The following is a 27,695-nucleotide window of genomic DNA, read 5'->3' on the forward strand; positions in this document are numbered from 1 at the left end:
CAAAGTAAGTAAAACTAATAAATCAGCAGTACAGAGTTTGCAGGAAAGTCCCTGCCTTTCTCAAACCATTAAAATGCCTCAAGTTATTAAAATGTAGTTGTGATTTAAGGGCTATAAGCAGAGGTGGGATCCAGCAGGTTCTCACAGGTTCCCGAGAGTAGGTTACTAATTATTTGTGTGTGCCGAGAGGGGGTTACTAATTGGTGATTTTGCCACGTGATTTTTGCTTTCGTTACGCCCCTCCTCTCAGCAGTAGCGCACAGAACTTGAAGCAGTCTAGCAGGAGGTGCACCGGCGTGCGTGGCAGCCTGTGCCTGCGTGCATTCGTTTCCCGCCCAAGGACCGGCGCAGCGGCTGCGTCCTTGCCACAGTCCCGCCCAGAAATGCCCCGCCCCAGAATGCCCGGCCACGCCCCCGTTGTGCCCCGCCCAGTCCCATTGGTGCTCCGCCACAGTTTGAATCCCACCACCATGGGAACCTGTTACTAACATTTTTGGATCCCAACACTGGCTATAAGCTTATGAATATTAATCACAGAAGGTGGAGACTTAGATTAACCACAAAAGAGCGGCCGCGATTTACGGCAGTTGCCATTGCTGGGGGGGAAGGGACAGCCTCCCAAGGTGGCTGCCTCCTTCCCTGCAACCTCACGACCGGACGCGAGCTCGCGAGGCTTGTGCTGGCTTGCCACACCAGCGCGTCAAGCATCTGAGCGCAGAACAGGTGACGTCAGGGCGCCCTGGTGTTACTGGGGGAAGGTGGAGCCGGGGGCCTATGTAAGGACAGGCCCAGCTTATCATCTTCCCATTTGCCAGAGCGCCCGAGCTTCCCACCCAACCCGTCCTTGGGTTTTGGCTAGTTGTTAATGAATGTTTACTTGCTATCGGGTTGTTTACATGTTATCGGGTCGGCAGTTTGCACACGCAGGACAGATCTTTAGCTTTGGGACAGCGGGTGAAATACCCACTTTATTGGAACTTCCTTAAGAGGTTTGGGGTTTGCAAGCCAATAGGGATAACATGGCCAGACATGGGCTTCTAGGCCGGGCTTGCACCCCTGGTAGCAAGGAGTCTTCAGAAAGTGGCAACCGCCCATCTGGAATCTTACAGGTGCTCCAACTTTGGATAATTTTTCCATCAGCAGGCGGATGGAAGGAAAAATTTAGGTGTCTGGGGGGCAGCACTTGGACTGCCCAGCACACAGATCAGACCCCCATGCTACGCCTTACGCTTCTTTTACCTTGAACCAATGTGTTAATAAAATGGCTATGGCCAATTTTTTACCACACACAAAACAAGGTTGTTGTCTTACTTAATGCAGGGGTTTGGTTGGGAGGGTGATCAGCTACTTCCCTCAAACAGCAATAACTACACCTTTTGTTTCTGTTGTACTGCAAGACCACACCAATGGACATTTAGATACCTAATTACAAAATATTTGTCAGCCACAGAAATTATCCACAAAATCTAGGCAAAATACAGAATATGCAAAGAAAAATCCGCAGATATGTGCAGATATGTGCAGGGCCAGTGTGGTGTAGTGGTTAAGAGCAGGTGCACTCTAATCTGGAGAACAGGTTTTGAGTCCCCACTTTGCCACTTGAGCTGTGGAGGCTTATCTGGGGAACCAGATTAACATGTGCACTCCATCACATGCCAGCTGGGTGACCTTGGGCTGATCACTGTTCTTCGGAGCTCTCTCAGCCCCACCCACCTCACAGGATGTTTGTTGTGGGGGGTGGGGGAAGGGAAAGGAGATTGTAAGCCACTTTGCGTCACCTTGAGAAAGGGGGGATATAAATCCTTCTCCTCCTTTTCTTCTTTCTTTCTTTCTTTCTTTCTTTCTTTCTTTCTTTCTTCTTTTCTTCTTCTTCTTCTTCTTCTTCTTCTTCTTCTTCTTCTTCTTCTTCTTCTTCTTCTTCTTCTTCTTCTTCTTCGTGCGGATTGATCAGGAGCATTCCTGAATACTGAGGAGGACTGTAGCCAATTGGCTAAAACCAAAAGCCATCTGCTGCCAAGGGTGGCAAAATTGCACAAATTAGAGATGATCTCAAATGGGGCAAACCACATGACTATTTTTGAGAAACAAAACTCACCATGGGGTGTTAATGTTCCTCATCTTAGGAAAGAGAGGTCTTGCAAACAGGCCCCCACAGAATAATAGCGGTTTTCAAACTATCCCTCAGAAATGTGGAAGCTTCAGACCTTCGTCAGCAATTTCTGAAGGCGAAGCTCTGTAAAGGCGCCTCTGACAAAACGGTTTGCCACCAGTGATCTCAGCCAACACTACACATGGCGACCATGCATCTAAAAACATGCCCCAGAAGCTTTCCCACTAGAAAGGAATTCCGCAGCTAACAAATCTACGTGGAAGGGCTCACCCAAGACAGAAAATATGAAAAGAAACAAAAACAAATTTAAGTTGCTGTCCCAAAAACACACGCTCGTTTTATTGCTTTTTAAACATGCAATATGCAAGCTTGTGACATTCAGAAACAATTTTAACAAGGGAACTTTAAAAGAAATGGTCGTTTCACACGGGCAATTTAATCTTAAAGGCTTTCTCATTAGTGATGCTTGAATCTGGCCTGCCTGCAAATGGTTTGGCATCACATCAATCACAAACTGTGTGGAATTTGAACACGCTGCCCCTTCCCGCTTTGCATAATGAGATTTGAACCAGGGATCACAGCTTGTTCTCTTAGCTATCAAACTAGGCTAGATTGCATCCCCGCCCCCGCCCCCCCCCCAAAAAATTGAAATCAGATGGTTCTATCTGTTGTGCTATCATCCCAGTCTGGGTGCAGAGAACACAGCTTTGCTCAACTGAGTTTTGTCACACTTATGTTTCCTGTTTATCCCACAGGAAGTGAGAGACACGTTGTGGCAGGGAACTAAAACAGTTACGGGTAAAACCCACAGCTCCTTTGCAAGTTCTTCAGCACTGAGCGCTGCAGAGCAGTCCAGGGTACGTTTAGCAGCAGCAGAGCAAGGAAAGAAAATCAGCAAAGGTATGTTACAGGAATTAAATATCAGAAAATGCATGCCATGGAGTCAGGGGTACTTCAGTGCTTTCTGAAGGGCCTGAAAGTAGGTAATATTAATCATGTCAAAGATCATTGAGGAGGGAAGGCAGCCTGGTGTAGCTTGATCTCGTCAGATCTCAGCAGGGTCAATACTTGGAAGGGAGACCACCAAGGAAGGCTCTGCAGAGGGAGGCAATGACAAAACACCTCTGCTTATAACATGCCTTGAAAGCCCCTTGCTAAGGTCACCATAAGTCAACTGTGACTCGACAACACTTTACACACACACACAAAATCCACTGAAGTCAATAGAGATAGTTATTACCGTGTTTCCCCGAAAATAAGACAGTGTCTTATATTAATTTTTGCTACCAAAGATGCGCTATGTCTTATTTTCAGGGGATGTCTTATTTTTCCGCTGCACAGCTGCACGCTCTGGTGTTCTGTTCGACGGGCATGCTTCCAAACAAAAACTTTGCTATGTCTTATTTTCGGGGGATGCTTTATATTTAGCAGTTCAGCAAAACCTCTACTACATCTTATTTTCAGGGGATGTCTTATTTTTGGGGAAACAGGGTAGCGACTGATAGTTTTAAACACAGCACAGTTGCATGGATGGTTACTCACGAATATGGCTTCCTGTGTTTGTGGCTCTTCCTTCCTTCATAGGCTCATGAGCAACCATAGCTAGTCTGGTACTTATTTAAGGAAAGACAAATTGTAGCCAAACAGGAACATTATTGTGAAAAGAGAGATACATTGTAGCAATTATCATGCAATTATCATGCAAATTGGGCATGGCATAGCTAAATGAATCAAAACACAATGGGATCAATAGCTTATAGCAATAGCTTATTCTGAAAATCAAATGGTTAGTGGACAGAGAGTTGGGCCTGGATCTTGAAGACTTGGCTACAAAACCCATTGGATGACTTGCCATCAGTCATTCTCTCTCAAGACTTTCCCTACCTTATAGGGATGTGGTAAGGAAATGTCTCAGAGGCAGGCCATGGCAAACCACCTCCAAACACCTCTTGCCTTGAAAACCGTACGGGGTCGCCCTAAGTCGTAACCTCTATCTGTGGGTTCTGTGGGGCAGAACTTGGAATGAGTTTGCAACAACAAATTTTAAAAAACCAAAATGGTTTACTTTCTTAACATATAACATCAACATTTAACATCACACTTCAAGGCCCTGTTCAGGTTGCATTTTTCAAGTCCTTATATTTACAGTCTACTGATACTGCCAAGTCCAATTCTTCTTTGCAAGTGGGTTGGCTCCTGAAGACTCCAAGGGCTTCGTGAACAGGATTCAACATGAGGAAGGTTTCCAGGAGAACTCTCACCCATTACAAACATAAAAAACCCCTGAAACAATAAACTCCAACATTTACAACATAGCAAAAATAAACAACTACCTTCCCACTAGTTCCCAACAACATTGCAGTTACCTTAACAAGGTGTTAAGGACTTATACCAACCAAGGTCCGAGTCTGGTAGCCTTGTCTCCTCCAGACTACATGAGCTCTGCAGCCTTCTGCTGCTTTGAGTCTCCACCCCTTTCTGGGTCAATCCATTCTGAGCACAGGGGTTACAATAACACCTAAAAAAAATGTCAGTGTCGAAATATTATCCAAGAAACGACTTGATTACATGAATCTGGACTGAAGGAATTTGCTATGCAGACTTTGTAGTTTCATTTTTGTTGTTGTAGGGAGGAGGTCTCTCCCTTGTCTTTTTTGGTACAACTAGAATAGACAGCTGGGGGGGGGGAGTTGATACAATGGTGGCAGACTTTGGGGGCTGCCACCAAACAGCCGTGGGGAGAGTGGTTGTTATTTTATTTCATTCGCACCCTACCTTTCTCCCCAGTGAGAATCCAAAGTGCCTCCATTTTCTCCTCATAATAGCCTTGTGAGGTAGTTTAGACTGAGTGTGTGAGTGCATATATGCTGAGGTGGGATCCAGTGGGTTCTCACAGGTTCCCGAGAGTAGGTTACTAATTATTTGTGTGTGCCGAGAGGGGGTTACTAATTTGTGATTTTGCCACGTGATTTTTGCCTTAGTTACTGCCTCTCAGCAGTAGCGCGCAGAACTTGAAGCAGTCCAGCAGGAGGTGCACCGGCGTGCGTTTCAGGCTGCGCCTGCGTGCATTCGTTTCCCGCCCAAGGACCGGCGCAGCAGCTGCGTCCTTGCCACAGCCCCGCCCAGGAATGCCCCGCCCCCATCATGCCCCGTCCAGCCACATTGGCGCTACACCACAGTTTGAATCCCACCACCATGGGAACCTGTTACTAAAAATTTTGGATCACACCAATGCATATATGGCCCAAGGTCACCGAGGAAGCTTCCATAGCAGAATAGGAATTTGTACCTTTGAAGCCTGGTCTGGCACTATAGCACTATATATCACTATAGCCTTAACTGGGCAGGTGCAGTTTGCTCAATCCACCCCAGAGTGGTATAGTGGTTCAGAGCAGATGGACTGTAATCTGGAGGACCGGGTTTGATTCCCCACTCCTCCATGTGAGCGGCAGACTCTAATTTGGTGAAATGGATTTATTTCCCCGCTCCTTCGGATGAAGTCTGCTGGGTGACCTTGGACTAGTCACAGTTCTCTCAGAACTCTCTCAGCCCCACCGACCTCACCAGGTGTCTGTTGCGGGGAGAGGAGCGGGAAAAAGCCATTTCTAAGCTACCTTGGGTCTCTTTACGGAGAGAAAGGCAGGGTATAACTCCAAACTCTTCTTCTTCTGACCATTCATTTCATTCACATCCTTTCCCTCTGGTTGGGCTACATGACAACCGGAAATTAGCTTAGCTGACAGGAGGGCTATAGGGTAGAAGGCAGAAATAGAGGCAGGCATCTATATTTACTGGTGCTAATCACATATTCTCTGATTCAGGGAAGACTCCTTCGTCATCCCAAAGACCTGCCCTCAGAAGGCAAGCAAGAGTGGATTACAGTTGGGAGGCCAGCACCGAGGACCCTTGGGTCAGGATTTCGGACTGCATCAAAAGCCTGTTTAACCCCGGCATGCTGGAAGGCGGCCACCCCCTGAGCATGCTCCCCAACGTCAACAGCAGCGAGGACAGCCAAGCCCCCAGCTGCTCCGAGGGGGTCCTGCGGAGATCGGACACAGAAGAGGCAGATCCCAAAGCTCCCCAGTCATCCGACGAAGGAGACTTCATGAAGAAAGGCCCACCAGTCGCGCCCAAACCGGCCTGGTTTCGCCAGAGCCTAAAAGGCTTCAAGAAAGGAAGTTCGGATGTAGCGGCATCGGCGGGGCAAAACACCGCTGAGCACCGGAGCGTTTTTGACAACGAATTCGGCTCCAAGATAAGCCGTTCCTCAGCTAGAGGGTCATCAATAAAGCAAAGAATAAGCTCATTTGAACATCTGGGCACTCCACAATCGCCTGAAAAGGGAAACAGAAAACTCAGCCCAAAGCTGTCAGCCGAGAATGAAAACTCTCCCAGTAGAAGGGAGTCCAAACCGGCCACGGTGCATCTGAACCAAAGTCTGCTGGGGAATGTGGACCATCCAACTGCTGAAGGCTCTTGCCGTCAAGCGTGTCTCGATCCAAGTCTCCTCAGTTCCTCTTGTTGTCCAAGAGAGAAGCGCGGCCCCGGCTCAAAGACGGCCGCCAGCACCTTCCCCAAACTGCCTTTGCACTCAATTCCTTCACAAGGCGTTGAGCCCGACTCACAAGTCACAAAAACGCCAGGCCAGAGGGCCCAGAGCTTCCCCCTCACCTCAGCCCAGTCCGCCGAAATGCTGAAGATCACAGAGGAAAAATACAGCAACATCTATTCCATCAGCAGCCACTTTTCATCGGCTTTAATGAAATCATTGCATTCCCTTCCTCCGTCTCCGCAAAGTTCTGGGAAAAACCCGTGGAGATCACAGGACGGATCGCCAAAGCCTCACGCGGATCAAAACGGAATCGCTCTCTTTCATGCAAGTGAGCCATCTTCCTCGGATACCAGCTTTTCACTTAAGTAAGCACCTGAGTTAGTTAGTTTACTTATTTGCAGTTAACAACCAGTAAAACAATAATTCATAACAGCTGGATTCCAGATTATTTACAAAGAAATAAGGAAATAAAATATAAAATAGAAGAAGAAGAGTTTGGATTTATATCCCCCTTTCCCTCCTGTAAGGAGACTCAAGGTGGCTTACAAACTCCTTTGCCTTCCACAACAGACACCTTGTGAGATAGGTGGGGCTGAGATAGCTCCAAAGAACTGTGACTAGCCCAAGGTCAGCCAGCTGGCATGTGTGGGAGTGCACAAGCTAATCTGTTCCCCAGATAAGCCTCCACAGCTCAAGTGGCAGAGCAGGGAATCAAACCCAGTTTTCCAGATTAGAGTGCACCTGCTCTTAACCACTACACCATTGCTGCTCCCTTATTTTGACATTCCTCTGTAAGAACTAAGGGTCTCCTATCCACCTGCTGTCCTGTATTTATTTACTGAAACACAAAACGGGACCACATCACTAAGTAAGCACTTAATATATTTGCACAAGCTTCAGAGATTTCAAGATGGATACAACATTTTGAATTTGTTTTGAAAAAGCTACTTGGGGAGCATGAGTTTAAAAATCAGCAGTACTTAACTAGCATGCAAAATAAGAAAAGTTCAACTCTGCTGTCTTAATTAGTTTTCTTAATTAGTTTTCTGCTTAGCACACTTTTATAACCAGAGTTGTGGATGCACAAAAAAAAGAGTACTTTTTTTTAAGCCATCACGTAAACGATGGCGTAGAAGTCTGACCAGCTGCAGTGTGTCATAATCATCCAGGTCTACCTCAAAAAATTCCCCAGTTCTCCCACTGACTTAAGCCGCACCTAGCGCCTTGATTTTGACATCACATTTCTGTGTTGCAGTTCAAACACGTGCTGCTGCCTCAGAAAAATCCATTCAAGGCAAACGCCCCCGCTCTCACCTTCCTGTAGTTGCGCAGTATTGCGAGAGCCCTGGTGCTTTCAGCGCAGACAATAATAGCAGAAACTGGAGCAAAGGTAGTTACTGGCTAGACAGACATTTAACAAAAGGGAACTGCTCTTTGGAGCAGTTGACAGGTGGCGTTCCAAATTTCTTTCTTCTTTTACCCCCAGGCTTCTAGCTTTTTCAGGTGACCCCTTCCTCGTGTAGGATGAGTTTCCAGAGTGGAATTTCAGGCGGCGCAGCAAGTTAAAACGGATAATCCACAGAGATCTCAAAGGCATTTGAAAGCCCTTAAATTGGGCTCAGGGGAAGTCTTTTGATCATTCTTGTTGTGGCTGTCAAACAGCTCCATACTTTTTACAGCGCACCTTTTCTGTACTCTTGTGTAGAGATGTAGGCAACAAAGCAAAAGTGTGTCTTTGTGGAAAGAGAGGCACCCAAAAAAGCCAATGGGCAGCACAATCAGGACTAACAAAAGAAAACTTATTTTTTGCTCCATATGAAACTCCCAGCCACAAGAGATAGCAATGGCCACTGCAGTTTAAAAAGGAGATTAGACACATTAAGGCATGGCTGGTATCCATGATGGTTAAATGTTGTAGTACGGTAGTAGTAGAGTTTGGATTTATACTCCGCCTTTCTCTCTTGTAAGGAGACTTGAAGGGGCTTACAAACTCCTTTTCCCCTCCTCTCCCCATAACGGACACCTTGTGAGACAGGTGGGGCTGAGAGAGTTCAGAGAGAACATGACTAGTCCAAGGTCACCCAGTAGGCTTCATACGGAGGAGCGGGAAAACAAATCTGGTTCACCATATTAGAGTTCGCCACTCATGTGGAGGGGTGGGGAATCAATCCCAATTCTCCAGATTGGAGTCTAAACCACTACACCACGTTGGCTTTCTCGGTGTGACTCTGAATACCCGTTTCTGGAGAGAAACAACAGATGAAAGTTTTAGGTCTCTGCACCTTGCATTTTGTGTTTTTTGGGGGGCTATCTGACTTGGGCATTTAGGGAAACAGGGTGCCAGGACAGATGATCAGGCCGGTTGCCCTCCTTACATAATTTCCTCTTCCCACGCTGAGCAGCCTCTCAGAGCTGAGGGATTTCGGTGCCAGTCTGACCGGCAATGAAAAAGAGGAAGACGGGCAGAGCAGCAGTTCACTGCAAGCGGTGGGTGTCTCTGGGCAGGCCGTCATCTGTCTCCTCACCACTGAAGAACTGAGAAAGCTCATGGAGGAGGTGAAGTCTTTAGACGAGGCAACTTTAAAAGTAAGTCTTCCGTGTGGCAACACTGATGTTAAATGTTGATGTTATATGTTATATGTTAAGAAAGTAAATGGTTAAATGGGCTCAGGATTTGGGCCACCCAATACTATTAGAAGATTGGGAGAGAACCTGGAACACAGGTCTAACATTTCTAAACTAAAATTTTTAAACTTTCTCCCGCTCTCCTGTGGGTCATCGTTTCTGAAGGACAGACCCCCTTGGTCAAATGCCATTGGTACCTTCTCGGGGCTCTTCCCAAACCACTCAGCATCAAAATAGGAATGTGTTGGTGTTTGCAAGTGTCTGTCACAACTCCGTTATAAAAGGGTTGACTGTTCGTATGTAAACAAGTTGCTGAAGTCACTGTTTTATGACCCGGACTATTGATTAGCTACTGGTCAGTCAGATAGCCATTGCTTACATGATAGTGAGCAATGCATGTACATCAGAAGGTATAAAGTTAACTTGTTTTCTTTGTTTCAAAGGAGAAGACCACATGGACAGAGAGAAGTAGGAAGGGAGAGCAAGATGTAGTCTTAAGCGTATTGTTAGTACTGTAAATGTAACGGAGCAGTGCAGCATTTATCTGTTTTATTCCATGTAACCCTACCCTTTTAAATTAGTAAACTTTTATATCAAGCAACTCAAGGTATCTCTGGCTCTCTCCTTTCCCACTGGATGCCACTTCCACATCTCTGCTAATAAGTATCTCTTTTAATTGAATACCCTTCAGAATGACAGCCAAGTTTAAGCCTGTCACTCTCTTTGAGTGGCAGGATTCTGTTAGGGGCAGGGGAATTGCTACTTTTTGTTTTTAGGGAAGCTGTTGTTGTCTTTGAAATACAGCCAAGGTTGAGCCTCCAAAGAGCAATTTAATTATTTACCAAAATCGGAAATGGGGAGAGGTGGCTTATGGGTTTAAACACCAAATGATGGTTAACTGAAAGGCAGTGAGGAAAAAGAGAAAGTAGGTACTATGTGGGGAAGCATTTCAATCAATATTATACAGATTGTGGTTTACTTTTAAGAATATTTCACATGCATTATCTTGGTGGGTTCTATTCACACTTCGTTAAGATGTGATGTGTTTTCCTCTTTCAGTGCCACAATGCTTCTCTTTGGTATAATGTTCCCACCCCCCACCCCCACCCCCAAAAAGAAAGGTATTCCACATTGACGTGTTTGCCAAAGGTCCCTTATATAGGATTATGATATGTTTTAGGGTAATGGTCTTCAAACTCAATCCCCATAGGTCACAGCACACACTGAGCAGCAAGCATATGACAGGAAGTGTCAGGGCATCACAGTCATGTGACAGGAGAAGGCAGGGCCTGAGATATGACCTCATCAGTGGGACATTTCATGGTTAAAGTCAATTGTCTGGCAAAAGTGACAAGTGTCCAGAACAAACTAGAGCATGTGCAGGGGGCAAGGGGGGTTGAGAACAGAGAATGGACAAGAGAGATTTTGCAGGGATTTGGGGAGGGGGGTGTCCCTGAATCCGCCTGTGCTCTCCCGCCCCCCACTGAGTGACCTCACATCACCTCAAGCAGAGCTTGTCCACCATTACTGATAGCCATTTTAAGGAACCCCAGAAATGTACAAGGTTTCCCAGGGTCTTTAGACAACAGGGTCACAGACAGAGGTGGGATCCAGCAGGTTCCCACAGGTTCCGGAGAGTAGGTTACTAATTATTTGTGTGTGCCAAGAGGGGGTTACTAATTGGTGATTTTGCCACGTGATTTTTGCCTTAGTTGCGCCCCTCCTCTCAGCAGTAGCGCGCAGAACTTGAAGCAGTCTAGCAGGAGGTGCACTGGCGTGCAAGGCAGCCTGCGCCTGCGTGCATTCGTCTCCCGCCCAAGGACCGGCGCAGCGGCTGTGTCTTTGCCACAGCCCCGCCCAGCAATGCCCGGCCACGCCCCCGCCATGCCCCGCCCAGCCCCATTGGCGCTATGCCACAGTTTGAATCCCACCACCATGGGAACCTGTTACTAAAAATTTTGGATCCCACCACTGGTCACAGACCAGCAATCAGTGGACTGAGACAGTCTTTCTGTTTCCAACAAAGTCAACAAAGACACCATCTTGCTAATGTTTCTGTTGTCTGTAATGACACATTACACATCCGCTTTGTAGACAAGGTGAACTCAGAAAATGATTTTAATCAGGGGCAAGAAATGGCTCAGTGAAGTCTTCCTTATCATTGTTGGACTGGATTCCTCATCAGTTACGCTGAAGAGAGAAATCCAGCAACAGGAAACTTGCCATGGAGTAGCTGCACCTACCTGAATTCCCCTTTTATTAAAAGCTCAGGATAGCATCTTATCCATGTACCGTAGGGTAACCAAAGTCTTTTCCTTCTTCTCCTTCTTACAGCAACTCAGTGATATTCATGTCACAATTCTACACAAGGAAGAAGGCGCGGGGCTTGGTTTCAGCCTTGCTGGAGGAGTAGACCTAGAAAACAAAGCTATTACCGTGAGTAACATGCCAGGTGTGGGGAGAATGGGGGCAGGAGAAGCACTGAGTTATTCTCAGTTTATAGACTTTAATCTGGAGAACTGGGTTTGACTCCCCACTCTTCCACGCAGGGACGTATCTATAGTAAAATGTGCTTGGAGCAGTGAAACTCCCCCAGTCCCATGGCATCTGACAAGAGAAGCGAGGCTAGGAGCGCCAGGTGGGGGTACATGGGGGCAGCTCACCCCCGGCACCTCACTCACCTGTCGAGGATGATGGGGCTGGAGGGTACTGCTGGCCATGGAGAGGACTCCACACCATCAGCTCCGGCCTCTCCTCTGGTGCACTCCCGTGTCTCGAAAGCCCTTGCAGCCAGGAGCGCAACATGGCTGCCCTTTTGTGGCCAGGCCAGGCATGTCTCGCAGGCCCAATGGTCGGAGCTCCCCTGTGGTGGTACCAGTACCCTACCTGTTGCTGCTGCTCTTGAGGGCCACACTGGCAGCTGGGCCAGGTGAGCAAAGGCAGCAATGGCAGAGAGGCCAGGCTGGGTGGTCAGGCTGGACTCCACCCTGTGGCGCAGACGGCTCCAACCTCCCTCACCTGGGCCAACACGAGAGGTGGCGTTGGGCAGCAGGCCACGACACTGGTGATTGTGCCACAGTGCCACAGTGAAGGGGCAGGGGCTGGTGGGAAATATCAGTCAAAAACCATCTTACTTTACCATGACCCCTTTTCTTGGCTGGGTTTTCTATCAGGTTCACAGAGTCTTTCCCAGTGGATTATCAGCCCAAGAAGGAACCATCCAGAAAGGAGATGAAGTCCTATCAATTAATGGGAAGTGTCTCAAGGGTGCTGCTCACAACGAAGCCCTGGAGATCTTAAGAAGGGCTCGGCACCCGAAGCAGGCCGTGATCGTCACTAGGAAGCCTCAAAAGGGAGAAACCGGCTTCAACATTTCTGTCGACTCCTCTGCATCAGAAGCGTCAACAGATTCTCGTGAGTACCTGATAATAATTTGTGGGTTGCAACTGGAGAGCCAGCGTGGTGTAGTGGTTAAGAGCAGGTGCACTCTAATCTGGAGAACCGGGTTTGATTCCCTGCTCTGCCACTGGAGCTGCGGAGGCTTATCTTGTGAACCAGATTAGCTTGTGCACTCCAATCCATGCCAGCTGGGTGACCTTGGGCTAATCACAGTTCTTCGGAGCTCTCTCAGTCCCGCCCACCTCACAGGGTGTTTGTTGTGAGGGGGGAAGGGCAAGGAGATTGTAAGCCCCTTTGAGTCTCCCTGCAGGAGAGACAGGGGGGATATAAATCCAAACTCTTCACTTCTTCATGCCAGTCAGATCACAAGAGGTTTCTCCCCCATGACAAAAGAACAGAAGGGAATATTCCTGCATATCCTTCACAAGTACATGTTACAGGAAATTATTTGTAGTGTTGCCTGAAATTTCATTGTCAAACCATCCTTGCAAAATCCCTGATATGTATTGTGAGTTTTGCTAGCACACTTTGAACATTACAATCAAGGCATGGTTTCCTCGTCATTTCACACCTCACCTACTAACAATGTTCTCTTTCCATTCAGCATCTGAAGACATCATCTTCACTGTCAAGTTGGAGAAGACGTCCGCAGGCTTAGGATTCAGTTTAGAGGGTGGGAAAGGCTCCATCCACGGAGATAAGCCCATAACCATCAACAGACTTTTTAAAGGTAAAAATGGCAAAATACTGACGTGCCAGATCCTTTTCCCAACTGGGGTGGGGGGAATCCTTGAGGTTCAACAGGGGCGCTGTGATTTTGCAAAGATAACAGAGGGTCTTGTGCAAAACGCTTGATTCTAAACAAAAGTACGTTGTATAGGTTGCTGTGTAGAGGGAGGGAGGGAGGGAGGGAGGTCATATCTTTGTGCAACAGGTTAGCTGCCCTGGCTGGGATTTCATTCCAGCTCTCTATAATTTTGATTCCAGATATCAGTAAGTCTCAGCATGGTGTTATATTTATTTTACTTTCACATTTACATCCCACCCTCCCCAACAGGGCTCAGGACAGTGAATGATAAACAACCATAAAACCATTACATACAGATAAAAACCAATAAAAACAACCGCAGATAGCAACATCTCTCCCTCCTCCCCCTGCCGTACCCACGAGAGGTCAATGATGGCAATAATCAAGTCAGTCCGGCTGGCCAGATGGTTAAGAGTGGGTGGATTCTAATCTGGAGAACCAGGTTTGATTCCCCACTGCTCACCTGAGAGGCAGAGGCTTATCTGGTGAACTAGATGTGTTTCCACACTCTTACGTTCCTGCTGGGTGACCTTGGGCTAGTCACTGTTCGCTCGGATATTTTCTCTGAACTTCCTCAGCCCCACCTACCTCACAAGGTGCCTGTTGTGGGAAGAGGAGGGGAAAGGAACTTGTAAACCATCTTGAGTCACCTTACAGGACAGAAAAGTGGGATATAAATCCAAACTCTTTTTCTTCTTCTTCCAAACCAGGTGTGATACTAGAAAATTTGTGATTAGGTCATGTTTCCTTCCACTTTCAAGAATAATTCCAGCTGTGTATATGTGTTTCAACTGGGAAATCATGGTGGGGGGAAAGTTCACACACCCCTTTCCTACCATGCAAAGGTCCTGACCTGAATTCAGAGGCCCAGCTGGCCATTTCCGTTCAAAACAAAAACCCCACAGATCGTTCAGCAAGTCATCTGATTTGAGCCTTAGGATACTTGCAGATGCCACAGGTTTTTGGAAACAAGAACTTATTTTCAAGTTGGATTTTCAGAAACTGAATCTATTCACACTCTTTTTGTTGAACAAAAGTCTATTTTGACAGATAAAGGCCATTACAGTAGTACACAAGGACATGATGAATCTCTTTTCTTTTTAATGCAGCAGGGTCAAAGGCCTATGAAATGCAGGATATACAGCATGAGAAGTTATTATCTGAAATTCAGATGTGATCAAGAACTAAACCAGAGATTGGCAATCCCTCTGCTTGTGGCTCTGCTTAGATAGTTAACCTGTAATGCATGAGAAAATCTAGTCCCTGTTCAGCCTGAGAAATATGTGCCAAAAATATTTGGAGCTTTGGTTGGATGGGAAAGCCTGGGTGGGAAAGCTTAAGCAATGCAGGAATGGAGATAGGCAGCTGATAAAAAAGAGGTGCAGTGGAAGGTAACAATTGAGATCATAGAATCATAGAGTTGGAAGAGACCACAGGGGCCATTAAGTCCAACCCCCTGCCATGCAGGAACACACAATCAAAGCACTCCCGACATAGCTTATGCTCATCCAGCCTCTGTTTAAAAACCTCCAAAGAAGGAGACTCCATGAACTCTTTGAGGCAGTGAAGTCAATCAGCCCTGACAGTCAGAAAGTTCTTCCTAATGTTTAGGTAGAATCTCTTTTCCTGCACCTTGAATCCATTACTCCTGGTCCTAGTCTCTGAGGCAGCAGAAAACAAGCTTGCTCTCTCACCAACATGACATCCCTTCAAATATCTAAACATGGCTATCATGTCACCTCTTAACCTTCTCTTCACCAAACTAAACATCCCCAGCTCCCTCTCTTCATAGGGCATGGATTCCAGACCTTTTACCATTTTGGTTGCCCTCCTCTGGACACGGTCCAGCTTGTCACTATCCTTCTGAAATGGTGGTGCCCAGAACTGAACCCAGTACTCTAGGGGAGGTCTGACCAATGCGGAGTAGAGCGGTGCAATAACTTCCCTCGATCTAGACACCATACTCTTAATGATGCATCCCAGAATTGCATTGGCATTCTTGATATAAGAGATACAAGAGCGTGAAGAATTTAGAACCACTTTCTGTATGTAAACTGACTGTAACTTGCAAACTGACCCCTGCAGGAATAGAATGGGATAAAAATCAAATAAATAAACTGACTGTAACTTGCAAACGGTTAGTAACTTGCATCAACTGTGGGTTTTCTTGGCTGTTTGGGCATGTCACAGTACCTAATGTTTTTGGTACTGTGACATGCCTCTGAAGACACCAGCCATAGATACAGGCAAAACGTTTGGTCCAAAAATTACCAGACTACGACAACACAGCCTCTGGAAAACCCACAACAGTCAGTTGATTCTAGCTATGGTAGCTTTCAACAATACAATTTTCAACTGCCTAATTTTTTTTAAAGCACAATAGGGGAGGGAAGGAAATAGTAGCTGTGAGGAACAGAAAAGGGAAAATGGTTACTGTGCAGGCAGACCCAGGAAAATCCAAACTTTTTTACCCATATTGCAACCATCCATGCTTTGCTGCGATGTTTCCATAACGTTGCAGCAAAGCAAGTTTAGGAAAGACTGAAGTAAAGCTGGATAAATCTTAGAAGTCATACTAATGCACCACGACACTCTAATCTGGAGAACCAGGTTTGATTCCCTGCTCTGCCACTTGAGCTGTGGAGGCTTCTGGTGAACCAGATTAGCTTGTGCATTCCAACACTTGCCAGCTGGGTGACTTTGGGCTAGTCACAGTTCTTCGGAGGTCTCTCGGCCCCACCAACCTCACAGGGTGCTTGTTGTGGAAGGGGGGGAGGGAAAGGAGATTGTAAGCTGCTTTGAGTCTCCTTACAGGAGAGAAAGGGGGGATATAAATCCAAACTCTTCCTCTCTTTCCCAAAAGAATTGATCATGAGGCAAATAACCCATGTGGAAAAAGTCAATCGTTTTTGTAAAAGCTGATCTAACTGAAGGAAAACTCCCATTGTTTCCCTTAGGGGTGGCATCAGAACAGAGTCCCATGGTTCAGCCAGGTGATGAATTACTGCAGGTGCACACAACCCTGATACAAGGACTAACCCGTTTTGAAGCCTGGAACATCATCAAGACATTACCTGATGGACCTGTTACAGCAGTCATCAAGAGAAAAAATTCCAGGGCCAGATCAGCCGAATCTCTTCGAGGAGAAGAATAAACTCAAAACAAACCCAGGACTGCTTTTTTTTAAAGGACCTAAAAGCTTGCATTTATCACCGAAGCTACAGCCAATTTCAGGACAGACAATATCTGGACCTTAACAGCAAGGGAAGGCATGTGTGTAATCGCTCAGTGTTTGTGATTTCTACATGAATAAAGCAGCTGTTGTGAGCTGTTAACAAATGTATGGGTGTAGCGAATGAAACAACAGCTTTATGGTGGAACAGATTTGGTGATCCATCAGCAGAATGAGGGGAAATGCCCGGCGTTTCTAAAACAAAAGAAATACGCTACAGTACAGTATGTGCAGTATTTTGAATACTGTTCAATGCCAAAATAAAAATTACATACACAACTCTATATACAGTGAAATAAATAACACAACCTCATACTTACTATACACATGAAGTTAATACATCTGTAGAAAGCTTTACCAAAACCAAGGCCCCTTCTGCACATACAGAATAATGCACTTTCAATCCACTTTCACAACTGTTTGCGAGTGGATTTTGCTATTCCATACAGTAAAATCTAGCTGCAAAGTGCATTGAAAGTGGATTGAAAGTGCATTATTCTGCATGTGTGGAAGGCTGAACAATATACTTTTGATAAGACAGTAGTATTGTATTTCTTTTGCTTTAGATATTCTATATTGCAGTGATGTAATTTTGGCAGAGATGGACTCCTCTGCCTGTTTAGGAATCACAAATGAAAAGAAAGCGGCTGAATTTAAGTACACAGTGTTCAACATGCCCTCCCCATTTTGCCTGCCAAATGAATTTTCAGCACTGATGTTTACTTAAATTATCCCTGCAGCTTTTTGTTTATGGCTGCCGGTAGAGGCTTTCCAACTGCAACACAAGTACAAAAGAGATCAGCCACCATTTAAAAAACCACCACCTTTTTATTATTAATAACATTATTTATATTATTATCAGTTATACAGTAGTATCTCACAATAACCCTGCAAGGCAGGCCAATAGGACCCATACATTAATTGCATAATGACATGGTGCAGATCTAGAGCGATACTTTGTCAGACTACAGTTTCTAAAATCACATTTTAATATCTTCCCCATGTAAAAACTCCCCGCATAAAGAGGACTCTTGGAGAAGCATTCTCCCTACCAAGCTAGTTTTCAAGTAGTGAAAAGTTCTCCTGCTGTCTGAACTGGTATAGTCCAGCAAGAGCTGAGCCTGTGATATTCTGCTCACCAGGCAAATTTTCTCATAAGCCCATTTAATAGATGGAGACTTGGTAGTAACTGGTTGTTGTGGGTTTTCAAGACTGTGTGGCCGTGGTCTGGTAGATCTCGTTCCTAACGTTTTGCCTGCATCTGTGACTGGCATCTTCAGTTTTCTGTCTGTGATACACCTCTGAAGATGCCAGCCACAGATGCAGGCGAAACGTTAGGAACGAGATCTACCAGGCCACACAGCCCAGAAAACCCACAACAACCAGTTGAATCCGGCCACGAAAGCCTTCAACAATACTTGGTAATAGGTTTTTGCATCCATAGCTCTAGTTGATGGCCCTGTAGACCTGAATGGAAAACGTTTATGGGCATGGGGAATTTTTGACCACAAGGTCTTCTCGATTCATTGAAGCTATTGGTCAAATGACGGTTTGAAGTTCCACATGTGTCTCACTGCACCAGGACATGGAGCACAAAACTCCTTGTCCAAGATCTTCCCAATTTTGTTTATGTGCTTAAGCCTTACTTTGGATTTGGGACTTGACTTGGGACTTGGTGGCTGCTGCCTTTATAACAGCTTCCGTGCCAGCAAGTACGTGTGAAGGCATGTTCTTCCTAATTGTTTTCATCGCAAGCAAAGTAGGTTTGCTTGCTATGCAAAAAAGGCTGGATTCCTTGAGAAAACAACTGCATGCATGGTTTGTAGTTGCAAACTTCTTACACAGACAAGAAGTCTTTGCATATAAACCACAGGAGCGTCTGTGGAGGTGGAACAACCCTTTCAATTCAGGCGTATCACTAACACACCCCATATATTCCAAATCGCAGTACACAAGCAACATCTGGCACGTATCAGGAACAGGTCTGAACCAGTTAGTCATCGAGAGGTACAAAGAAATACACAGGGCACCAAAACCTGAAATCCAGATCAACCTGTGGCCTTAACCTGGATAAACATCACCCACACTTTCCAGCCTATCTTCCATAGCCTTGTGGACTAGAAACTTGTTTCTTTAAAAAGACAGAGAGATTACAGTGCCCTATATCCTATCACTCCATAAGCAAAGTTTGAAACCTTCCAACAACTTAAGGGGCTTTTTCTTCCAACCGATGTGACACTTAGCACAGAAAAAAGCCAAAAGAATTTCTTCCAGTCTATGGCCTAGCATTTCCAAGCCCCACCGATTCCAGTGAACAAGGTCAAATCTTTCCCACTGAAACATTAATGGGATTTTCCAGATGCTTGATGCCGTCCTGCAATCGCAATACGGCAGAAATACAGACATTTTGCTGGTTCAACTTTTGTAGGAAAAAGAAATACTGCTTAAGCCACGAGTGTCTTCACCATTTTGGCCAGATTGCTGTAAAACTCAGCTATGCTGCTCGCAAAGAAGGAGTCGACAATAGAATGGGGAAGGTTCCCACTTAGATCGCTCTGGAAGAAGCTGATCAGCTGGGTTCTGTTTGGATCCCTGTGGAGGAAAAACCCCAAATATATCAAGGCATGCAGCCTTTGGAATCAGAAATGCAGAGCAGAGGACAAGAGTACGTTCGTGCACAGATATTGCTACGCCTTCATGTGTGTGATCTTGATGCTTTCCAGTTATTGGGCTTTTACATATTTATCCCAAAGATGACAAAAATTGAGGCCGATTAAGTCAGACCAAGAATCCATGCAGCCTGGCAGCCTGTTTTCAAAACTGGCCAAGTGGCTATTTCCAGGATACCCATAAGGAGGGCATGAACTCAGCAGCCCTTCATAATTATTTTCAAATACGGTTTTCAGAGGTATACTGCCTTGGCTACTGACCATTGATAATGGCAACTGGGCCAATAGGTTGCCATTGATAGTGTTGGACTAGGATCCAGGAAATGCAAAGGGCCAATCTGATATGAAATTTACTGGGCGGCTTTGTGCAGTCACCCTATCTCAGTAATCAGTGTGGTGCAGTACTTAAGAGCAGGTGAATTCTAATCTGGAGAACTGGGTTTGATTCCCCACTCCTCTACCTGAGTGGTGGAGGCTTATCTGGTGGACCAGATGTGTTTCCGCCCTCCTACATTCCTGCTGGGTGACCTTGGGCTAGTCACAGTTCTCTCCCAACTCTCTCAGCCCCACCTACCTCACCAGGTGTCTGTTGTGGGAGAGGAAGGGAAAGGAGTTTGTAAGCCGTCTTAAGTCTCCTTACAGGAGAGAAAGGTGGAGTATAAAATCGAAACTCTTCTTCTTCTATGGCAGAGACAGCATCTGCTTAGCTCATAGAAGGTTGTTGGATCAAGGTTGTTGGATGAAGGATTAGGATGTGTGTGTGTGTGTGTGTGTGTGGCCCCTTCCGCACACGCAAAATAATGCGTTTTCAAACCACTTTCACAACTGTTTGCAAGTGGATTTTGCCATTCCGCACAGCTTCAAAGAGCACTGAAAGCAGTTTGAAAGTGCATTATTCTGCATGTGCGGAATGAGCCTGTGTGTCTGTGTAAGTAAAATGCCATCAAGTCACAGCTGACTTATGGTGATCCCGTAGGGTTTTCAAGGCAAGAGACAAACAAAGTGGTTTGTCATTCCCTTTCTCTGCATAGTGACCCTGGTGGATTCTTGGTGGTCACTACAGACAGTGAAAAAATATTGCAAACCCAATGTGCTGACAAAAATACAAATTGGTGTGATTATTTATTACTGGCCTTTGTCTCCCAGCAAAACTAGTCTGTAACTGGTAAACAAGTCTTACCCTGGGACGGGAACGCAGAAACAGCCACAAGGATAATTCCGCCCCCTCACGTAACCTGGTTCCGGAGGACACTGCGGATGCTCTACATTGGTTGCTGCGAGGAAAGGGGAATGGTGGGGAAACAAAATGTAGGTATTATGAACAAATCTTAAAAAGTAAATACAGAAATTTAACACGAGGGGGTAAAACAGAAGCATTTTTCTTGTAAAATGCTACACAGAACCCTTGTCGCAAACAAAGAGCCGTGAAAACTGGGAGAGTTGGCGTCATCCATGGTTAGAGAATGGTGGGAAACAGCCTGAAGGGGAAGGCTGCTGTACCATCCACCCCATAAACAGCTTCCACTGCACTTCGTTCATACTTCAGCAGTGGCGTAGTGGTTAAGAACAGATGTGCTCTAATCTGGAGGAACTGGGTTTGATTCACTGCTCTGCTGCCTGAGCTGTGGAGGCTTATCTGGGGAATTCAGATTAGCCTGTGCACTCCCACACATGCCAGCTGGGTGACCTTGGGCTAGGCACAGTTCTTCTGAGCTCTCTCAGCCCCACCCACCTCACAGGGTGTTTGTTGTGAGGGGGGAAGGGAAAGGAGGTTGTCAGTCCCTTTGAGTCTCCTATAGGAGAGAAAGGGGGGATATAAATCCAAACTCTTCTTCTTCTTCTTCCAGTATTTGGAACAAAATATTCTGTGATTATCACTCATTGAAAGAGTTTGCATGCTCCAGAATCGTGAGGCAGCTTCCAAAGGACAAAAATACAGTAAAATAATAAAAAACAACAATGTAAGAATGATCAATCTTACAACAAGGCAGCCATTTAAAGAATTTACCTGCCTATATTGCTGGTCAATGACTGCTGGTCAATGACTGTAAGTAAACTAAGCTAACTAACTTACCTGCTGAAAAAATTGTCCCATCCTCTTCCTGCTTAATCAGGACCACATCCAAGAAATCTCTCGGAGAAATTATCTTCATGAACGCAGAAGGTGTGATAGTTCTAACGATGCAGATATTCTGCAAAGCACAAGAAAGGTTATGTTGCAATATTTTTGCTGGGATTCTTCATTTATACAGTTACACTCAGAGCACACTGGGAGTAAGCTGGGATCATTTCAGCAAAGCTAGGACTGGATACGACCTGAGCTGACAGGGTTACAACAACATGTTGCCCCAGTCTTTGAAGGTTCCCAGAATCCTCTGCTGACCACTGTGCAATGGTAAACTAGTTGGCATTTTGGGTCCAATCCTGCAGGGATCATCTTCAGTTAAGGAGGTGGGGTCTACAGTGCCAACTAAACAGCCATGTGGATGGGGGGAGGAGCGGAAAGGGTTGGATCCACAACATTCTGTTTGCAAACCCAGCTCCATGGTAAACCTCAGAAAACTAAGTGTCATCAATATGAAAGATATTGAAATCGAAAAGCAGGCACACAATTCAGGACTGTTGCAAGGGCTCAATTCTGGAATGCTGTTTCAAGCATTGGGAGGGGTCCACACAGAAATGAGCTCTACGTTGTACTTACTTCGTCAATTATCTCAATGATCAATAGTTCCTTCACATTTTTATCCCATTTTTCTCTAAGACCTCCAGCCTCTGGTTTTAAGCATTTAAACACAACCTCTGGTTCTGCAGGCAGAATTCCTTCTGCTTTGTATCTATTCAAGAAGGGAGAGCAGAAAAAGGAAAGAAGCAGATAAATGAAACGCGAACTGGGGTTTGCATATGACATTCCAAATTTCCCTCCAAAAGGCCTCCTTTGGTATAGAAATTGGTAGAATTCTCAATGGTAGCTCTTAAGATCTCCCCAGTTTGGGCTAATTCTCCATATACTTAACTTTAAAAACTCACTGCAAGTAGAAAGTTAGCACATTTGCATATGCTAGAATTCTACTTGCAGGGAGGTTTTCTACACAGAACAATATGTGAAAATGTGACAACCTAAAGTAAAGAAAAAACCAAACCCGGGAGTGGCAAGTACAAATGAAATACAAGTGCAATTCACTCCCTGCTGCATACAAAAAGACAACCAATAAATATTTATGAAATTTATAGTAAAGCATCACAGTGCAATTAAAAACAACAATTGCCTATTATATAAAGCATTCAATTACAACAGAATTCAGAACACAGGAAGAAAAGCACGTCTCAATTCCAGGCAACTTCTCTTACTATTCTAATCTCATTCTAACCAAGACACTGGGCCTTTCCCCACTCCTTTCCATCCCCCCTATGGCGCGCGCTGCTCTCAATGCTGCTGGCATCTAATAGCGCTGTACCATGGCGCTCCCTACGACTCCCCCCCCGCTCTGTGCGGGGTCGTCAAAAGGCGCCGTTCGGAAGAGCGCCAGGAATTGCCGCGTAGCTATGGGGGCGCGACAGCCCGGCAGGCGTCCCGGGGCGGTTAAGGCGCTGTGTACGCCCCTGCCGCGAGGAGGAGGGAGGAGGAACCCCGCGCTACACTCCTCAAGTAGCGCGGGGCTTACGGTAAGTGGGGAAAGGCCCCCTGAGAGTCAGTTATAATTAGTCCAATGGTAAACAAGACTCTGGAAGCCAAGCACAAGCGGTTTTTGCAATTTAGAAGTCTGCTTTCGAGGATTTTTCTTCAAGGTGCAAAGCCTCCTTAATCACATAGCTTGAGTTGAATCACATTTCTATGCTTTCTTGAGTTTGAAACTGTAAACCATCCTGACAATCAAAATGATTTGTGCTGTAAATATAAATCTCACATTGAAAATATACATATGTGTATTTTTATAATATACCCATAAAATGTGACAACCATTAGGAAGGTTGGAATAGTATGTTTCAAAATTCTATAACCTCAGTCTGACATCTTGAAGAGACCAGAGCTTAGGCCGTTTCCGCACGGAGGCGGAAACGGCTAGGTCGGCGCATTTCGCGCCGGCACCTCGACGACGGAGACCTGGCATGTCCCCGGGCCTCCGGCGCGTCGCCGAGGCCTGGGAACATGCCCCCCTGGCCCTGCGCGCCTGCTCCAGCGGCACAGGGCAGGGGGGCGTGTCCCCAGGCCTCGGCGACACGCCGGAGGCCCAGGGACAAGGTAAGTGCCGGGTGGGGGAGGCGTCCCGAAGCCGCTGCCGTTCACTCGGCAGCGGCTTCAGGGCAGTGTTTCCCCAACAAGAGCGCTTCCGAGCGCTCTGGGGAAACACCGGCTTCGGGCCGGGCGGGCGGCGCGAATGGCGGCCTGGAGACGGCGTTTTTGCTGTCTCCAGGCCGCCATTAAATGCCCGTGCAGAAACGGCCTTAGTCTCCATGAAGGTGCTTAGGACTGGGAAAGCAGCAAACCAAGGTTGGAAAATGTATTGTCGAAGGCTTTCACGGCCGGATTCAACTGGTTGTTGTGGGTTTTCCGGGCTGTGTGGCCGTGGTCTGATAGATCTTGTTCCAGTGGAGAGTCAATTATAACTATGGTAAACAATGGTAAACAAGTCAATTATAATTATGGTAAACAATGGTAAACAAGACTCTGGAAGCCAAGCAAGGTTACATTGCTTGGACACAGTATATAGCAGACTTCCTCTGAAGATGCCCACCACAGATGCGGGCGAAACGTTAGGAACAAGATCCACCAGACCATGGCCACACAGCCTGGAAAACCCACCACAACCAAGGTTGGAAACCTCACTCAGCACAAAACTGCATGCATAACTATCAAGAGTGGTTTTGTATTTGGTCATCTTTGGCTCCTTCCTGCTTCACATTTGGAACGTTTTTCTATTTACACTGACTGACAACTTGCTTGTGCCCTTTGGTAGTTTCTCAATGCAATGACGCCTGGATGTTGGAAACCTTGTTGGTGTGTCTATCTTCCCCCATCTTGAAGGAAATCAGAATAACATAATTTAGCACATTGGGATTACATGCTCTCTGGAGGCCCATGTGTGTTCAACGGGGGCTTGTGCAGAACTGCTTTTTAAAGAGAAGAGGGCACAAAGGTCTAACACACCTGCCTGGCTAATGCGAAAATGGAGTCTTTCTTAACTTTCTAGGGATGAATGCACAAAGCAGCCTCATTCAGAATGTAGGTCTGTCAACATTCATATTATTTACTGTGACAGAGGCTCTCCAGGATCACAGGCAGAAGTCCTTCACATAATTTGTCACTTGGACCTTTTAAACTGAAGATACCGGGGGCTACACTTGGGATCTGCTGAGCGCAGAGTGCAGGCTCTGCCGCTGAATCACAGCCCTTTCCAATCACCAACCAAAGACAGCTTTCCCAACTTAGCTGTCTTGTACAGCACTGAAAGAAAACATGGGCCAAACGAAACATTTCAAGTGGAAGTAAATGGGCAGCCCAATTTATGTATTTATGTATTTATTCGATTTATATACCACTGTCCCCCAAGGGGCTCAATACACAATCACTGGCAACTGCGGTCTGCAGTTTGGCCACTGGCACCTTTTGCCCTGCCCTCTCCACCAGCAGGGGTGCCCCTTGTGCCAGCAGAGGGGACAAACAGGTCAGTGTGGCCCTGCACCACCTTCATTGGCTCCATTGGTCAGGGCCCTGCAGGATCTGAGTTCTTTCCGCAAGGCCTGCAAGACGGAGCTCTTCCACCGTGCATTTTCTAGGGGCCGGCCGGGCTGACATCTATTATTATTGGCCTCCCAGGGGATAGTAGGGGTTAAGCTGCCATCATCGATGATATTGCTGAATTTGTTCTGTTGTTGCGTTTTAAATATTTATTGCTGTTTTAACTGTATTTGGTTTTATCTGTTGTATTGCCACCCTGAGCCCTTCGGGGATGGGCGGGGTAGGAATTCAATAAATAAATAAATAAATTCACACACCCCACACACAGGATAGGGCTGTAAGAATGCAATCCTAAACAGAGTTAAACCCTTCTAAGCACAGTGGCTTCGATGGCCTTAGACAGGGATAACTCTGAACAGGATTGCACTGTACATGCCACAGGTAATCCGGTGGGTAGGCAGTCCCCAATTCAGCTTCCCTAACTGTATACATTTTACTTACATGTTTCCATGAAATTCAGTCGATGGCTTCCAAGAAACAGAAACTTCATTCTGCAAAGAGAATTAAGCAAATAATAAGCTACTTGATAGTTGCTATCTTTTACTTTTTCCTTTTGTTCAGATTTAAAACAGCGTCGACACGATAATACAATGCAACACTTCTCTTGTGCATGTTTGGATACCTGAGGAAGAATTCTTGAGAAATTGGAAATGTGCATCACTCTGGATGCTCACCTGCAAAAGGATGAGGTGGGCAGAAACCTGAAAGAATAAGCTATTGCCTTATCCACTGCATGTAAGGGATTCTTGAGACTTTGAGCTCTCTCATACCCACCCTGGAAGCAGACACCTAGACGATAGAATCATCGAATCATAGAGTTGGGAGAGACCCCAAGGGCCATCAAATCCAACCCCCTGCAATGCAGGAACACACAATCAAAGCACTCCCGACACATGTTCATCCAGCCTCTGTTTAAAAACCTCCAAAGAAAGAGACTCCACCACTCTTCGAGGCAGTGAAGTCGAACAGCCCTGACAGTCAGAAAGTTCTTCATAAAGTTTTGGTGGAATCTCTTTTCCTTCACCTTGAACCCATTACTCCTGGCCCTAGTCTCTGAGGCAGCACAAAACAAGCTTGCTCCCTCTTCAACAGGACATCCCTTCAAATATCTAAACAAAGGTATCTTAACCTTCCCTTCTCCAGACTAAACCTCCCCAGCTTCCTAGGCCTCTTTCTACACATGGATTCCTGATCTTTTACTGTTTTGGTTGCCCTCCTCTGGACACATTCCAGCTTGTCAATATCAGCAAGCAATAGGCTAAATTAGACACTCCCTTCTTTGACAGGCTGCTTTTCTTCTTCAAGGGGAGATTTTGCCCCTTAAATGGGAGACCTTTCAAAAATGCCAGCCCCCACCTACAAACCGCCTCTTCCTCTCCTCTTTCAGGAGTCGTCCCGCCGCTCTGCTCCACACATGGAACGGAGACAAACTGCTGCACCGGGAGAGAGAATTCCTTTTTGAATGAAAAACTGACACGACAGGGAAAGGGCTGGGAGGAGGAACCGGTCCTTCTGGTTCCTTCCTGCAGATAATTTCGGTGAGAACGTATTGTCGAAGGCTTTCACGGCCGGAATCACTAGAGCGTTGTGGGTTTCCCGGGTTGTATGGCCGTGTTCCGGTAGCATTTTCTCCTGACGTTTCGCCTGCATCCGTGGCAGAGGATCTGGAAGCTTTGGGAGTGTGGGGTGTGCGGAAACGCAGCCCCAAGTGGAGCCGTCAGTGTGACGATGACTCCTGAAAGAGGAGAGTAAAGGGGGCGAGGGGAGTCTGCAGGTGGGAGCCGTCTACCCCCTCCAGACTGTACCACCTCTAGTAGGGGCCTTGCGTGGGGTTGCCATCCTGCAAGGTGCCAGGCGGAGGCGCCAAGCCGCTCGCTCACCGTGCGTTTGCAGCTCCGCCAGCCGCCGAGATCCTCCCGGTAGCTCTGCAGCGTCTCCGCCGCCCGCGTGGCGGCTTCTCGGTAGCCCTCCATGGCCGGCTGCGAAGGGCGAAGGAGTGGCTCCCCGAAGCCGGGGAAGGAGAAGGGGGCCTCCGCGTGGCCAGACCGCGGAAGGGGCAGGCCCGGCCGGGGATAGGCCCAACGGGTCGAGCGCCGCCTCCTGCCTGGCACCGGAGCGCCTCTTTGCGCTGCGCCCAGGGCGCGGGCGGACGCTCGTTGCGCACGGCTGGTTCCCACGCTTGGCCGATCCGGAATCCGAGACCACAGAGAGCCTCCCGCACAACAAGTCCAAGGAACAAACCACTCCAACAAGCCTAATCCTACGTCCCCTTAATGTCAACAGGGGGCCTCACACACGTCACGGTTGGGTTTCGCAGCTCTGGGCATTGCAGCAATGGACCGCCCATTCACTTCAATGGAGAGTTTGGGTCTGAGAGTACGTTGCTTGCATCACACTTCCCAGTCAGTTGTGCGGGTAAAAACCCTGGGAAACCTTTGCTGAATGGGGATGCTCTCGTTTTTCACAAGAAGAAGAGTTTGGATTTATAGCCCACCTTTCTCTCCTGTAAGGAGGAGACTCAAGGTGGCTTACACACTCCTTTCCCTTCCTCTCCCCACAACAG

At 46.6% G+C, this 27,695-nt stretch overlaps 2 protein-coding genes across 6 annotated transcripts in view; one reads left to right on the forward strand and one right to left on the reverse strand.

Moving 5' to 3' along the window:
- IL16 (interleukin 16) overlaps positions 1–16,833 on the forward strand; it is a 60,852-nt gene extending 44,019 nt beyond the window's left edge. For 4 of the 5 annotated variants that reach the window (XM_048481693.1, XM_048481694.1, XM_048481691.1 and 1 more), the window contains exons 15-21: positions 2,866–3,010; positions 5,932–7,027; positions 9,065–9,248; positions 11,622–11,723; positions 12,461–12,701; positions 13,291–13,416; positions 16,452–16,833. In XM_048481693.1, the coding sequence (XP_048337650.1) occupies positions 2,866–3,010; positions 5,932–7,027; positions 9,065–9,248; positions 11,622–11,723; positions 12,461–12,701; positions 13,291–13,416; positions 16,452–16,648 (2,091 nt within the window). In that variant the 3' untranslated portion in view covers positions 16,649–16,833. Of the gene's footprint in view, positions 1–2,865; positions 3,011–5,931; positions 7,028–8,148; positions 8,682–9,064; positions 9,249–11,621; positions 11,724–12,460; positions 12,702–13,290; positions 13,417–16,451 lie in introns of those variants that run through there. The other variant, XM_048481695.1, reaches the window with a different exon arrangement.
- A 701-nt stretch (positions 16,834–17,534) lies between these two features.
- On the reverse strand, positions 17,535–27,383 carry STARD5 (StAR related lipid transfer domain containing 5). Its single transcript, XM_048482192.1, has 6 exons — positions 27,013–27,383; positions 25,574–25,623; positions 22,097–22,229; positions 21,470–21,587; positions 20,576–20,669; positions 17,535–19,318 (listed from the first exon to the last, which is right to left on the reverse strand). Exons 1-6 carry the CDS (start codon positions 27,103–27,105, stop codon positions 19,171–19,173), a joined length of 636 nt encoding a protein of 211 aa, XP_048338149.1. The 5' UTR covers positions 27,106–27,383; the 3' UTR covers positions 17,535–19,170.
- Positions 27,384–27,695: the final 312 nt, after the last annotated feature.

This window comes from Sphaerodactylus townsendi, linkage group LG17 (genome assembly GCF_021028975.2).
Source record: "Sphaerodactylus townsendi isolate TG3544 linkage group LG17, MPM_Stown_v2.3, whole genome shotgun sequence".
Taxonomy (NCBI): Eukaryota; Metazoa; Chordata; class Lepidosauria; order Squamata; family Sphaerodactylidae; genus Sphaerodactylus; species Sphaerodactylus townsendi.

Bases quoted from the DNA above. Each gene is read 5' to 3' on its own strand.
- STARD5 (XM_048482192.1), bottom strand. From the start codon at position 27,105: ATGGAGGGCTACCGAGAAGCCGCCACGCGGGCGGCGGAGACGCTGCAG. The intron at 25,624-27,012 runs GTGAGCGAGCGG...TTCTCTTTGCAG, and splicing joins GGCGGAGCTGCAAACGCACG to AATGAAGTTTCTGTTTCTTG. The intron at 19,319-20,575 runs GTAAGACTTGTT...TTTCCTCCACAG, and splicing joins TTCTGCGTTCCCGTCCCAGG to GGATCCAAACAGAACCCAGC.